Source organism: Ascaphus truei, chromosome 8, assembly GCF_040206685.1.
Source record: "Ascaphus truei isolate aAscTru1 chromosome 8, aAscTru1.hap1, whole genome shotgun sequence".
Classification (NCBI taxonomy): Eukaryota; Metazoa; Chordata; class Amphibia; order Anura; family Ascaphidae; genus Ascaphus; species Ascaphus truei.
The window spans coordinates 43,177,129-43,193,613 of NC_134490.1; the positions used below are offsets into that span (position 1 = coordinate 43,177,129).

General features: G+C 42.6%; 1 protein-coding gene across 4 annotated transcripts in view; it reads left to right on the forward strand.

The window, feature by feature from the left end:
* ELAVL1 (ELAV like RNA binding protein 1) overlaps nt 1-16,485 on the forward strand; it is a 67,372-nt gene that overhangs the window by 21,784 nt on the left and 29,103 nt on the right. For 2 of the 4 annotated variants that reach the window (XM_075611710.1, XM_075611711.1), the window contains exon 2: nt 5,511-5,701. In XM_075611710.1, coding sequence (XP_075467825.1) covers nt 5,521-5,701 — 181 coding nt within the window. In that variant the 5' untranslated portion in view covers nt 5,511-5,520. Of the gene's footprint in view, nt 1-5,510; nt 5,702-13,049; nt 13,226-16,485 lie in introns of those variants that run through there. The other 2 variants (XM_075611713.1, XM_075611712.1) reach the window with 2 other exon arrangements.

Below are 16,485 nucleotides of genomic sequence, written 5' to 3' on the forward strand. Positions count from 1 at the left end.
GCAAACTTGCATAACATTAAAGTGACCGGTGAAGCTGCTAGTGCTGATGAGGAGGCAGCTAAAACCTTCCCTGTTACATTGGCCAAAATTATAGAGGACGGTGGCTATTGCGCACGTCAAGTGTTCAATGTTGATGAGACTGGGCTCTACTGGAAGAAAATGCCCAGTAGAAGCTACATTGCAAGAGAGGAAAAATCTATGCCCGGGTTTAAAGTTGCAAAGGACAGGCTGACTCTTCTGCTTGGATCAAATGCTGCAGGTGATTTCAAGCTAAAACCTCTGCTTGTTTATCATGCAGAAAACCCTAGGGCATTCAAGGGTTATGCAAAGAGCACACTTCCAGTGATTTGGAAGTCCAACCGTAAGGCATGGGTAACAGGGAGCCTTTTTGAGGACTGGTTCCAGCATCAATTTGTTCCGGCTGTGCAATTATATTGCATGAACCAGAACCTCGATTTCAAAGCATTGCTGCTCCTGGACAATGCTCCTGGCCATCCCGTGTACCTGGATGACCATCATCCAAACGTCATGGTGGTGTTCATGCCCCCCCAACACCACCTCACTGATACAGCCGATGGACCAGGGGGTTAACGCTTCCTTCAAGGCCTACTATCTTAGGCGAACATTTGCCCAGGCCATCAGAGCAACCGATGTGGAAGGTGGTCCAACCTTAAAAGAATTTTGGAAGGGTTACAACATTCGTCATGCAGTGAGAAACATCGGAGAGGCATGGAATGAGGTGAAACAATCCAATCTAAATGGAGTTTGACGTAATTTGTGCCCGGATTTTGTGTCTGATGTCCAAGGCCTTACAGAGACTGTTGCAGAAGTTACAGAAACTGTTGTGCAAATGGCCAGAGATCTCAACTTGGAGGTGGAAACCGAGGATATTGAGGAGCTGCTCGCCTCACATTCTAACGAGTTGAGCAATGAAGACCTTATGCAATTAGAAGAGCAAAAAAATTGCTGAAGAGGAGGCCCACCAATCTGCTGATGTGGCACAGCCACAGCCACGTAAATCATTGTCAAGCAAAATGTTGGCTGCGGCATTCAAGCACATTGATAGCGCACTGGCCATATTTGAGGACAATGACCCTAACATTGAACGGAGTTCAACAGTCAGTCGTGGGGTGTCTAACCAAATCAGCTGCTATAGAGAGATCTACACGCAGAAAAGGAAAGGATCTGTCCAGACTTCAATGAAGAGATTCTTCAAGAGGCCGAAACCTTCAACTGCACCTACATCACCTCAAAAAAGTCCGTTGTCTATTGAAGATTCTCCCCCCCCCATCATCTTCCACCAATAATTGATGTGGTTTTTTTTGCTCATGTACATTTCTGTACAGAATACAGCATAGTTTTATTTTTATAGTTTTATTTTACAGTTCTGGAATCAATAAATATAATGTTTACATCATAATCTGTGTGTGCAGCATATCTTATTGCTTGAGTAACATGTTCTGTGTATTTTAGCATTAAAAATGCCTTCAGGAACGGAACGTTTAATTTAAACAGTGTTCCTATGGGAAAACGGGTTTCGCTTTACGACGCTTCGCTATCCGACGCCATTTTGAGTAACGCATTGCGTCGGATAACCGAGGACCGCCTGTATAGGCGATTTATACATAGGAAACTCTGATTTTTGGTATCAATTGTTTCATGTAATCGCAACTGTTGCAAATATCTATTTGTTCTTGCAAATTGCTGTCAGGTCCATGATATCTTCATATTTAATATATTTGTTCTTTTTTGAATACTTTCTTTGCTACGCCTCTGGTATTTGCAGCTCCTCTTAAGAATGCCTTTAAGGTACATTTTAAAGGGGTCCCGTTCTAGTGTCAGCGAAGCCATATTTCAATGTCACCCAGGAGTTGATATGAGAATATATCAGTCCTATAAAACAGCGGTGTGGGATTTTTGGGAGGGGGGGGGGGGTGGTTTGAAGAGGCCATGCGCTCTTCCCTGAGGCATTTAAATTAAATGCCGGGGGATCGCACGAGGTCTCTGCAACTTCAACTTACCGGGTTTCAGCCGGCTTCTGGTCACGTCACCATGACAATGCAGCGTCAAATGACGCCGCAGGCTCATGTGACGTGATGCGTCGTCATGGAAATGTGTGTCAAATGACGCTGTGGGGTCACGTCACCATCGGCGTCATTTGACGCCAGGTCACTTGGGGAGGGGGGTTTGGGGGGAGCATGAGCCGACACATGGAGGGGCGCAGCAAAAAAAACTTTGCACGCGTCTGCTATAAAACACAGGCCTGGTCAGGAGTTAAATCGCCCATAAAACAATTCTATTTTTAAGACTACAGTATTTGAAAGCAATGTTGTTAACCCCTCATGTGCCAAATTAATTGAAATGCCTATTCATTGCAGTGCTTGTTTATCTTTGGGGGGAGGGTCATATTTGTACTTGCGTGAATGTGAATGCCTCTACTGTTTTCTTTCAATACTAATCACAATGTTTAAAAGTGTAACTGAACATTTAATAAACTGCGGTTTGAAACTTAAATGGAATCCTGTTGACTTCTTGCTGCAAAAGCAATTGCTCATTGAACATGGTGATTAAGGATCTCTTTTAGAAAAAACTTTTCACTGGTGAAGGGAACAAGCAAGATATGTCGAGTAAAAGGTTAGGGTAGTTGCATATATTTTTTTCTCCGTTTTTTTATTATCACTATTGCCATGTGTAATGTAATAAAATTAATCGGACATCTAGAACTCTAGAGAAGGAATTTCTGCAGAAAGACAAAATTGAATGGATTGAAATCCTGATTTCCCCAAAATAATTTATAAAGTTCCTTCAAATTATGCAGAAGTTAAAAAGGTAGGAATAGGGTAAAATAGAGATGACGGAAAACTGGACTGGAGGCACGTAAAGAAACGACTTGCTCATTTTCCAATCCCCTCTCTGCTCATGGTTTCCAAATTGTATATCCCTGCAATACAGCACCATAGTGTTCTTGCACAATGTTTGTATGTATGTATGCATCCATACATATTTTGCTCCAGATGTTTGTTGTGGCAAAAAAATGTTATCTCATTTTACTGTAATTTTTAGTTGTGTGGGACAGTTGGCTGAAAGTTGTCCTCACTAACTTCATGCTTATGCATTTGTGGAAAATAATGGTCGGGGTGGACAAAATATATACACAAACTTAGGGACCAGTCTGAATTTTTAGGAGCCAGCATTTAAAGGGTGTGTGGCTTGTAACGGTGTGTCCCCATCGGTGGCTGTGTATTTGTTACACACACACACAGTGACACACATACTTGCGTGTGTATATTTTCCTGTTTGTCTTTCTTATCACTTAATATTAAATGCAGACTGCACCACAATTAATAATCCCTGTAAATGTATGTTTTCATGCCAAGTAAAATATGTATATTTTTTAATATACGACAAAATAAAATTACACCAGCACTCCTTGTTAAGCCATAATTAATGAGGTGAATGGTCCAATGGGGAAAAACAATTGATAAACAATTTGAGAAACTGGTAAGCAACCGACCCAAGAGGGGCTAATAGACCAGTGTGTCCCCTACATAGCAGCACTCAGTCACACTGTATAGTAAGATTCTAACGATATGAACCAAACATGAGGTAGAGCTCAGAACACCCAATAGCAGTAATGATGAAGTCTAATCTAAAAACACTTTATTGATCGTACAAAGTTAAAATAAAGGGTATTGATATACTCCCCAGAGCAAAAAATTGGTTAATATTACATTACAATTTATATTTCCATGTAGAGAGTTGTTTTGCACCACCACTTTGCCGCGATGTCGGTTCCTGCAGATAACCTGCCTGCCACGCGACCGACCAGACAAGCCAGGTCTGCATGTTGCTACCTCCTGCTCCCCTCCTGTGCCTGACTGCCTGCTCCAACAACTGCATGTTTAAATGTCCCGCGCCGGACCACTATACTGCCTAGACAGGCCGCTCCAACGCACCATCCTTAAATGTCCCGTGTGGGACATTTAAACATGCAGTTGTCGGTCGCAAGAGCGGAGCGGGCGGTGAGGACATGCAGCGGACAGTCGGGCGCAAGAGCGGACTTCGTGGCGAAGTGTCCCGTGGCGGAACACCGGCTGCACGTTTTGCCGCGGCTAAACATCCCTTTCAGAGACTGAGGGTGTCATGGTGCAATTCATATACATTTCTATTTGATCATAAATGTACAATTCAGATTACATTTACATGATCGAATTCTGATGTAGTGTGAAGATTACCTGGGGAGATAAATCTTACAGAATTTATCAAAAGATCCATTTAACAGACTTGAGACGTTCAAGAAGATTAAGTTCTTTTATTAAGTTTTTTTTTTTTTTTTAAATCAGTCATTGGTAGAGGTTCTTCCATTTTTCGGAAGTTGGCTATAGAGCATCTAGTGGCCTATAATGTGTGAAGTCAATATTTGGAACTGTTTAGATATGTTTTAGGGGATTTTTTTTGTAACGCGTTCAAAGTTTGCGCAACCCTAGGGTTAGTTCTTTGGTCAAATCAAAGATCTGCTACCAAGTTTGAGAAATGTTGGTACATCACCACCAGATAGATATTTAACATTGTACCAACTTCACCACATCCTCCAACATCTATTGGAATATTGTAGATATATTTTATGTAATTACCTGGCAGTAGGTACTAGGTAGGATTTTATATCCATTCATTCTTATATTTGTAGAAATTGAGCTTTCAGAGGGATATGGCTTCCCAGTTCTTTTTTGAGAGAAAGTGAGATCGTCATCATCCTTTCATAAAGGAAGAATCCATGCACAATTTGTAAAAACGCGTTATCCTAATTTCTTCCTAGGTATATTCATAGAGTGTATGTAATGTCTTTGTTGTAGGAAGCGGAAAAATTCAGATTTGGGGAGTTTATATATTTTTAATAATTCAGTAAAAGATTTTTATATTCCAAAAAAAAAAAAAAAAGTAAGTCTTGTATTGATTTTGGAATACAAAAATGGGGCCATATTTTCTTAAAAATGCTAAGTTATAAGGCACTTTACAGTCTGTGTTAAAGCTGCAGTTCAGGCTCCCTTTTTGTTTTTTTTTTAAACTTCAATAGTTTCATGTGGGCAATCTCTACTTGCCTAAAAAAAAAAAAACTGCATAGCTGGCGGTCAATTCGTTCTCCGTCTATTGATCGTCAAAGTTTGGCGACATCTTTAAATATGGGGAATGTAAATCGTTGCTATGGGAAACAAGTATGCTTGTTAAAATAGAATACAAGAAAATTGGCCTTTCAAAGTTGTTGTTTTTAAAACAGAAAATGCTAAAAGTATTTTTTCTTACTACAGAACTGGTTTATTAAAAAAAACACACACGCAGGATATTGCATGAACTGCAGCTTTAATGTGATCCACAAGTCCAGTTGTACTGAAACTCAGACCTTGGAAGGTTTATTGCTGTCAAACATTGAATTTTTATTTTGTGCGTATTCATGTTCATGACAGGCTATACATAAGAAGTAATGGAGAACTTTTCCCTCCCCCTCTTAACAGGTAATTTAAAATGTCGAACGGTTATGAAGATCACATGGATGAAGTTTGCAGGGATGACATTGGTAGAACAAACTTGATTGTGAACTATCTTCCTCAGAATATGACACAGGATGAGTTGCGTAGCCTTTTCAGCAGTATTGGGGAAGTCGAATCTGCAAAACTTATTCGGGATAAGGTTGCAGGTAAGATAGGTTAGTTTGTTTTCTTATATCTTTTTTACTAATGTTTTTCTTGTTTTCCAGCATTTTCTTTTCTGCACTGTAGCATTTCAGACATGCTTGTACATTGAAGTTTGCTTGTTACTTCCTGTCACTTGTGTGATTAGGATTAATCTGTATATGGAAGTGCTAAGTTTTTAGAATACATTATTTTCTTGTGTCCCTTTTTGACGGCTATCACATCTGATATATCTCCTCCATCCAGCTGGTGTAGGATAAGACTTCTGACGTACAAAAAGAGGTTCATCTCTCCCCAAGCTCCATTTTGCTTGCCCTTAGCTGAAGGTAGTTGGTTTTGTTCTGCTGTAATACTCCCAGTCATCCGTATTTCTCCTTTATTGTTGTGCGCCGCCCTTCACGGAACCATTTAGCATTCTGAGACGCCACTGGAACTATGCCATGAGGCATTAGCTGGGGGGAAGCTCGGGAGGATACTCCTGGTGCTGTAACTAAAGAGCTGCTCTCAGCCGCCCTTTGGGACCATAGGCACACCGTCTTTCCCTAAAGCGGCATATTAAGGGCAGGGTGCTTGCAGAAAAGTGTGGTGGTTTTTTTTTTCCCCTCCCTCCCATCTCCACCCCCCTCTTTGTCTCCACTCACCCAAGTAGCCTCTGGAGCATTTCTCCAGGACACTGCTGTAGCGAAGTGCTGCCTGCATGTGGTCCAGGGTGTCACGCAGAAGCAGCAGTCAGAAGGGAACCTGCCTCGTGACCCCTCCGTGTGACACCAGGAGAGACACTTTCCATGCTGTGAAACGCAGTAGTAGTTCCCAGCACCAATGAATTCCGCACATGGCCACGTGCCATGTACAGGGAATAGTTGGGCGGGGGAAGTTGGTTGTGTTTGTTCCTCTATCTAACTACAAAATATACCTCTTCAGAGCCTAAGGTGGTTTCTCCTCCAAATAAGCCATGAAAGTTTGTGATTCAAAGCTTACTGCCTCCGATGCCAAAAAGTTGTATTCAGAATGTTTTAAAAAGTCATCAACAGATAAAGTTCTTTGCCAGATTAGTCAATTTTTAGACTGGATGAAGAATTCTGTTAGAAACCTTTTGTAAGATGGAAATTAATGCTCATCCACAAAAAAGGTCCAGATCCCAGATGGCAATTGATGATATAGAGGCTTTCCAACATGTTTCCGATGAATGAATACATTTTCTTCTTTTTTTTTTCTAAGCCAGATTTAACTTATTTATTTGGTTGAAGAGGGTCAGTTTGTTGAATTAAGATCTCCTTTTAATTTTGATAAGCTTATTAAAAATGTGTCCCACCATTAACACTAAGGGACCCTGTTGGGAATGGGGAATCATAGATGGGCTCCAAAGTCAGGAGCCACTTACCTGTTCACTAGTCTATTAAAGGCATTTTCCGCTAAGTAGGCTTTTCCAGGTAGATCAGGTCACCAAGTTTTTAAAACATGTACCCATTTATTTTTGAAGATGCCAGCTTGGGAAAAGGCTCCTAAAATTGATACAGCAATTACTCGTATTGCCAGAAAGACCATTATCCCCTTAAAGGCCAGTTTGTCTTTAAAGAACCTTGTAGATGGGAAAATGGAGGGAGTATCGTGCAAGCAATATGCAACTATTGGTTCTTTTTAGTCCAGCAGAAGGCTCCAGAACATCAATCATCTGGGCTTCAAATTTGCAGGACCGCACTGAATCAGAAATCTCCAAACAATGTTTATTGAGAGACTTCACTAATATCAAGGGGGCTATAGATTTAGTCTGTGGTGCATCCACAGACATCGTTCGTCTTCTAGCCCAGGCATCTGCCCAATTTGTCTCCACCAGAACATCTTTGTCTGCTATCATTGGCTGGGGATCCCTCTTCCATACTCGCACACACAGTTTCTGCCACAGGAGAAGACCTAGATCTTCTAATTTTTCTATATTTCCTCGCCCATCTGTTTTTATTTTTAAGGCTGCAAGAGCGAGCTATAAAACGGGAAGCAATTTTAGGTCGTGGATGGACCAGCCTTCTGGGCCAGACCCAGAACAGGTTCCTCCAGCAGAGTCTCAACCAGAAATACTCCTGAAGACTATGGGGTCTGATTTCCTGGGAATATCACAGTGGGGACAGACTGATACTTTCGGTAACATTGGACCTAGACAACGTCGGACAACTGGGTACGACAGGTGGTTTCTCAGGAACATGCTATAGAACTCAAGATCTATCTGGATATAATGAAGACATCAAGGTTTCCCAGGCAGACGGCCAAGGTCGAAGCTGTATTAAAATAGATTTTTATCCATCAACCAGAACATCCAAAGACTGGTATAGGTCTTCCGAAAACAAACAAGAAAGTCAGCTCGGCAGTTTGTCTCTTCTACAATTTAAGTTCTTTCTTGGACAATCCGGAGGAATCTGCTAGCCTTTTGGAGACTAAATGTAAAATTGTTGGTGAAACAGACCATGACCAGCGTCAAATGGTGGTTAAAAAAGGAGAATCTACATGAGAAAATCTCTAGAATTACCCAGATGAGTAATCTTGACTACAGATGCAATCCTACGGGAATAGGGAGTGCATTTTCATGCATTGGCATATCCGAGCATGTGGAATCCAATTTAACAATCAATTCCTATTACTAGAAGAAAAAAACGAATGGCGCACAGCCAGGGAGCCAGGTGTGGAGTAAAACGCTTTCTTTTATTGGTGCATGATGAGAGACAAGTGTACCCCCTTGGACAAAGACAGGAACCTCCTACGCGTTTCGGACCTACGGGTCCTTTATCAAGGATCCGAAACGCGTAGGAGGTTCCTGTCTTTGTCCCCCAAGGGGGTACACTTGTCTCTCATCATGCACCAATAAAAGAAAGCGTTTTACTCCACACCTGGCTCCCTGGCTGTGCGCCATTCGTTTTTTCTTCTGGCTGTACCTGGATTCCGGATCCTTCTTGGCTGGCACGCCTGCAAATCACCCCTGGAGATGACGTGAGTGGGTTTCACTGGTATTAGACTCTTATAGTTAAGTATTGACTGCTGTCATTTTGTCACTTACAAGTCTAGATTTACCTACCCACTCCCACTGGTATCTCCAGGGTTAATGATTTATTGTTTATTGAACTGGATGGAATCACTCTGGGTTTGAGCACCCTAATCTTTTCACCTACCTAATTCCTATTACTACTCTGGAGCTTAAAATAATGTGGAGGGGCTTTCAGAAAGGATATTGGAAGTTTTCCCTTAAGATTAAGAGCAGACAACATGGCCGCCGTAGCATATCAATCTGCAGTGAGGAACACGCAGTTCCCTAATGCTAAGCAAACGATTAGGATTTTTTCCTAGACGAAAAAGATGTTCTGGCGATATGAGCTATGTTATTGATTAATTTTTTATTTCTGGAACGGCAAATATGGTGGCAGACCCTCCCGAGTCGTATTTCAAGTCTACCAGGCAAATGGTCCCATGTCCTATTTTTTTAAAATTTTTTACATAAATACATTCGAGCAGAAGTGGGGAAAACGAGTTTCCTACACAATAGATACAGATCCTCTGTATTTTGTTCAGAAGCTATGAACATACCCTGGGTCTTCCCACTTGTTTACATATTGCCCTCTGATTACCATGATCTATTTGGTACTAAAATAGATAACGGTGAAATAGGCTGAGACCATAGTAATGGCCCCCGCTTGACTAAGAAGTATATGGTTTTTCAGAATGAACAAGAATGTCAGTAGAGAAACCATGGAAGCTTCTTCACAAACAGGTGAAACCGAATAGGTGAAACGCGTAGAGTGACGTTTTCAACATTGGCCGGAGCCCCTGGAAGCGGATGACGTCACTTCCGGTTTTCGCTGGAACGCATCCGTGACACGCACGCTACAGCAGAGGGGAACCTGAGATATCATCTATCAGGCTGCAGAGATCCACCGCGTGTGATCTAAATGCTTTTTTAACTTTGAAACCATGTGAGTGTATTACATTTCACTTACCTTTTAAAACCTTTTGTATACAGTCTGCACTATGTCCAGTATTATTCTTTACTAAGGTCCCTTGGAGTCTATATATGTGGCAAAGACTGATTTCCTGATCGTTTTGTGGCATCCACAGTACCCAAAGATACTTTTACGTGCCTCTAACTCTCTCACGTTTGTGAGTATTCTAAAGATAGATCAGTCAATTTACTTTGATCCTATCACATACAATATTGCACTATCAATATCTTTTGTTTCCACATATTTTTTGCGCTTCCCGATGATCCATCCCTACTACCTCTTCACAAACAGGACCTTCTCTTGCAAGGTATAGTTTTCCATCCTAATCCATCTTTTCTCCATTTAACGGCCTAGAGGTTGAGGCAGATACTAGGAGATAGAAGGGTATGAGGTTCCGTAATCAAACTCTTACTACTATCAAGGATAAGAAAGCACAAATAGAGCTTATTATATAACTTGGAAGATCTTTTTGCAATGGTGCAGAAATAATGTTTAATTTAGGAAGGCAAACAACTTCATGATGGTTTCCTTAAAGGGACTAAAGTTGCTTCTTTGAGTTCACGTTTCCGCTTTAGGGGTGCTATTTCAACAGCCGATTTACTTTAAACAACTTAATGCTACACTTCCTCAAAGCTGTATCCAGGGTTAAACCCAGAATCATTTCGCTGTAGTTTTATCCTTGTTATGGAATGCTCTGGAATTTGAACTACTGGAGAATTCACCCCTCGACCGTCTTACTTTGGAAGGTGTTTTTTCTTACTGCTATGACCTCAGTCAGAAGAGTGGGGGAATTGCAGTCATTATCCTGAAGACCACATCCCTCCAATACAGCACGATAAGATTGTACTCATGACTGTCCCTCTTTAGACCCAAAGTAGTCTCGGACTTACATCTGAATCAGAAGATTGTAGTTTTCCCCCTCCTGTCCTAATCCCTGAAACGCAAGGAGTTACAGCTTCACAATTTAGGTGTAGTCCGAGCCCTAAAGATTCATCTAGCTCAAACAGAATCCTTCTGTGAGAGTGACAGTTTTTGTCCTATATGAAGCTCGACACTAGGGAGAAGCAGTGTCCATAGCTTCTATTTCGAGATGGATCATACCCTGTATCTCTGAACAATATATTAAAGCAGGCAAGTTTACTCCCATCAGGTATCATAGCTCATTCTACGAGAACTACTGCAGCATCCTGGGCAGAAAGGGCTCAAGCAAGGCTGACGCTGGTCTTCTCAGCACACTTTATCTGACACCATCGCCTAGATCTACTGTTCTCAGCAGATACTAAATTTGGAAGAAAAGTCCTTAAGTCATACTTTGCTCACAGTTGCAAAGAATTACTGCTTTTGGAACATCTCTGGTATAATAGTTGTCATGGAGGGATGCAGAAGATACTAGGAAATTAGCCTTCCCTTATTTCCGTTTCTTCTAGACCTTCCATGACGGCATACTTTCCCTCCCTTTTTTGTTTGGGTCTTAATTATGTTTTGTAGCTTTGACAAAGTCTGACCTCGGGGAGAGACACCTCCTTTTGCACCCTGGCTTCAGAAGTCTTGTTGTCCCCCAGCTTGATGGAGGAGATCTCTTGGGTGTAATGGCTGTTATGGAGGAACCAGAAGAAACCAAAGCAAAATATATGTATATATGTGAAAACAAATAAGATACCTGCAACATTCTAAGTATAAATATATGATGCTATAGTCAGGTCAAAGATGTGGCTAGAAGTAAACTGCCCCTGACGGTGCTACAGGTCAAAAATTAATATAATTACAAGAAAAGACAGTAACCTGAAGACCACAAGCATATCAAAAAATATATCAATTTATTCAGCAATATCGAAGACAAGACAATTAAAACAGTCTGAGGAGATCTCAGTGATGCCTGCAAAGTACAATGGTTGAACAACAGAACCACACTCTAATAGAGTATAATGCATTTAAACATAATTGAACTCAAGCGGAGATAACCCAAGTCTAAAAGGTTCAGGGTGAAGAATAATGATTCACCCCCTCTACCTAGACCGACCGGTCAAAGACTTATCTGCTGTAACAAGACATCGTGTGTGCGTGTATACACACACCCACACATATATATATACATATACACATACATATACTCCACGCACCGATATATATATATATACACATACCCACATACACATACCCACACACCACACACATATACACCCACCACACACACCACACACATATATACATACACCCCACACACACACACATATATATATATCCACACACCACACCACACACATGTCTTAGACAGCTCTGCAACCCTGCCTTTCACCATTATCACCTAGCATACAGTGCTTCCACTGCAGCAAGGGATTCTGGGAAATGACATGCAAATGAGCACACCGTATCACCTTTTGTCTGAAATCCATTTTTACATGAAACCCTTATAAGCTAATGATCGCTGTTAACACTGCTAAGTACCCTTGAATGCAGAATAACTGCTGGTTTTGTGTGTTTTTTCCCCCTCAATGATAAAGCCACAATAATGATAATACTTTTAATATAAACCTAGAACCTCATGGGTTTTTTCCCCAACAAAACTTTAGATTAAAAATCTCTATGGTGTAACTATTTCCCTGCATATTGCAAACATTTCAGTCCAAATAATAAATTCAATAATCAAGTGAATATGAACTTGTCACACTTACATTGATGGTATATCACTTTCCCCACAAAGCTACTGGAACATCTAAGCCTATTTGTAAAAGCAGCCTAGAAGAATGGGACATACTTCTAACGTAAATGTCTTTGGTATTAGCGTTGCATATATATGGGGAGATACCCCATCTAAGATGGGGATCTCCCCTTTAATTATCAGTTGAGGATCGTGCTAAACTACCAAGGACAGAGGGAAACGTCCGCTTGGATCACTCAAACCTCCACAGTTTCTGCATAAATAGAAATGTATAAGACCCAAAGAATCTATTATAAACAAGGAATGGTGGGATTTCGCTGACAACTATATCTGAAGGCTGGTGTTCCCCTTTTAAGTTTAAAAAGTAGATACCCCTCTGTAACCTTTAAAATGCTTTGAGGCCCCCTCGTGATGTAATGGTTACGTTATGCAGCACCAGAGCTGCACTTGTACATAAATCATCACTCAAGATGTTAACTTTGTTTCTTTCTTTTTTTTTTTTTTTTTTTTTTTTAAAACCTTCCCAAACAAATGGGGATGCAAGTGAAGTCTAGTTTTGGTTTGGGCAAATTTTCAGCGAATTTCGATCCAGAAGTCTCTACAAAACACTGATCTGACACAATATATTTTTGTCCTAGCAGCCAAGTGGTAGGACTCACAGATTTTGATGTTTTCTGGTACATATTCATTTGTACATGGCGCTTTCAGGCCTCTCTATTGCAGGGCAAAGGAGAAGGTTTTGCCTGAAGTCCTCTAAGCCAGTGTGAGAGAAGCAGGGCATACCTGTGGTCCAAGCAACTACTAAAACATGCCTGCAGCATTTTGCTATAAGTGGCAAGCTACGCCCACCTACTTTACCAGAAGACTACCCCGCTTTTCCAATTTGCAGTGGGCAACAGGTATGGAAATAGGCTGCCATGACACCACCTAGTTCCAAAGGCATTGCATAAAAGATCTTCTAGATCACAAAATGCATACAGTTCCTATACTGCTGTAAGTTAGAAGAAATATATTTATCTCTTCTATGTGGTGCTTCAGCATAAAGTAGCTGCTTTCCCACTATTTTTCATAATTCTAGTAGTAAGGAGATTACTATTTTTCTTTCAGCTCTTTATTTGACCGTGGTTGTCTACTAATTGACGAAACTGAAGATTCTTGAGGCTATCAGTCAGTTGGTTCTGAAATCTGCTTGTTATCTGTGATGAGCCATCCCTGCGTGCAGGTTTTTATATATATATATATATATATATATATATACACTGCGAGGCCAGTCTGTATTGGTATCGTGGGCCTTTGGGCACTGCATCTTTAGTGCCCTGTGCCTCTGATTAATTCATATATTTTTCTGGACAGTAGCCCACATAGAGAACCATCATTTTCTTTACTGTATGTATTTGTTTATATAGTGCCTCAAATGTACGGAGCACTTAAACATTCTTATACAGACGGTATAAGGATTTAATACACATAGCTAAACACAGAATTTAACAAGTAAGCAAAGGGCATTCAATCGGAAAATAGAACATGGACAAGTGCAATAGAGATTTGTATTTGAGGAGGGGGAAGTGAGGGAATGAGGCGGGTGAGAAATGGCTTCAGGCCTAAAATAACCCTTTGAGTCTCCCATGACCTATCCACTACGTTGTGGGATCTGGCACTCCCTGTAGGGGAGGTTATGTGCTCCTATAGAGCACTGAATATGGTCTGATCAGAGTAGGGACGAAAGAACTTCCATTTGCGTCACCCGTGACGTTGCCATCACATGATCGCGATGTGCCCGAGGAGCTGTGCCATTACTTAGGCATGCAGAGAGTTAATGAATGTAGAACCCAAAGTTCATGACCAGTGCTGCAAAGCAAGAACCAGACTGTAGAGAGAGAGAAATCTCCTACGCGGGTCCATGTATAAATTATCTTAATATATAAAATCGAAAGGTTGGTACTAGCTGCGGTGAATGTGATTGGTCCGTGGCCACCCCGACTCTCATTGGCCAAGAGGTACGCCCCACTGTGACACACACCTCCCACACGACTCATTGGCCAAAATGTACAGTGACATCACTGACACACACCTACTTCACTCTCACACACTTGCACTGACAGCATACCCCCATAGAACACCTGCGGAGTCCTTGGTAAGTTTACATCTCACACTCTCACCCCTGTCTACACACACACACTCACACACACACACACTGACCACACTGTCATCCCAAAACTCAAGTCATGCTGTCACCCCTGTGTACACACTGCTTACTCACACACTGCTTACTCCCCTGTAGCTAACACTCATGCTTACTTCCCTGTGCACATGGCGGGACGAACCGCACTCCCTATAGACCGGTTTTTACATTTATTTAATACTTCACTTTATAAAATAGGACCTATACTCAATGTCAATGAAATTATTAATTTTCCGCATTCACAATATCTGTGTTTAACATTAACAAATCACCGCCAGCCTATCCTATATTTACATTATCAAATGCCCACTTTAACAACATCTCCCGCTTTCACAATGTTCACGATCCTCTATTCAAATATAAATCATCCTCCCCCCCCCCCCCCCGGCGCTCAGTCACCTCCCCCCCCCCCGGCGCTCACTCACCTCCCCCCCCCCCCCCCCCCCCCGGCGCTCAGTCACCTCCCCACCCCCCCCCCCCCCCCCGGCGCTCACTCACCTCCCCTCCCCCCCCCCCCCCCCCCCCCCCCCCCACGGCGCTCACTCACCTCCCTCCCCAGCGGGGGGACAGGCAGTGGGCAGGCAGCCTGCAGCTGCCTCGCGGCGCCGAGTGCCTAAGATGGCGGCGGCCGGAAGGAGAGGCGACATATCTGTGTGTGTGTGTGTCACTGTGTGTGTGTCACTGTGTGTGTGTCACTGTGTGTGTGTCACTGTGTGTGTGTCACTGTGTGTGTGTGTGTGTGTCACTGTGTGTGTGTGTGTCACTGTGTGTGTGTGTGTGTCACTGTGTGTGTGTGTGTCACTGTGTGTGTGTGTGTCACTGTGTGTGTGTGTGTGTGTCACTGTGTGTGTGTGTCACTGTGTGTGTGTGTGTGTGTCACTGTGTGTGTGTGTGTGTCACTGTGTGTGTGTGTGTGTGTGTGTGTCACTGTGTGTGTGTGTGTCACTGTGTGTGTGTGTGTGTGTGTGTCACTGTGTGTGTGTGTGTGTGTGTGTGTGTGTCACTGTGTGTGTGTGTGTGTGTGTGTGTGTGTGTGTGTGTCACTGTGTGTGTGTGTGTGTGTGTGTCACTGTGTGTGTGTGTGTGTGTGTGTGTGTGTGTCACTGTGTGTGTGTGTGTGTGTGTGTGTCACTGTGTGTGTCACTGTGTGTGTGTGTGTGTGTCACTGTGTGTGTGTCACTGTGTGTGTCACTGTGTGTGTGTCACTGTGTGTCACTGTGTGTCACTGTGTGTGTGTGTGTGTGTGTGTGTCACTGTGTGTGTGTGTGTGTGTGTGTGTGTGTGTGTGTGTGTGTCACTGTGTGTGTGTGTGTGTGTGTGTGTGTGTGTGTGTGTGTGTGTCACTGTGTGTGTGTGTGTGTCACTGTGTGTGTGTGTGTGTCACTGTGTGTGTGTCACTGTGTGTGTGTGTGTCACTGTGTGTGTGTGTGTGTGTGTGTGTGTGTGTGTCACTGTGTGTGTGTGTGTGTGTGTGTCACTGTGTGTGTGTGTCACTGTGTGTGTGTGTGTGTGTGTGTGTGTCACTGTGTGTGTCACTGTGTGTGTGTGTCACTGTGTGTGTGTGTGTCACTGTGTGTGTGTGTGTGTCACTGTGTGTGTGTGTGTGTCACTGTGTGTGTGTGTGTGTGTGTGTCACTGTGTGTGTGTGTCACTGTGTGTGTGTGTCACTGTGTGTGTGTGTGTGTCACTGTGTGTGTGTGTGTGTGTGTGTGTGTGTGTGTGTGTGTGTGTGTGTGTCACTGTGTGTGTGTGTGTGTGTGTGTGTCACTGTGTGTGTGTGTGTGTGTGTGTGTCACTGTGTGTGTGTGTCACTGTGTGTGTGTCACTGTGTGTGTCACTGTGTGTGTGTGTGTGTCACTGTGTGTGTGTGTGTGTGTCACTGTGTGTGTGTGTGTGTGTCACTGTGTGTGTGTGTGTGTGTGTCACTGTGTGTGTGTGTGTGTGTGTGTGTGTCACTGTGTGTGTGTCACTGTGTGT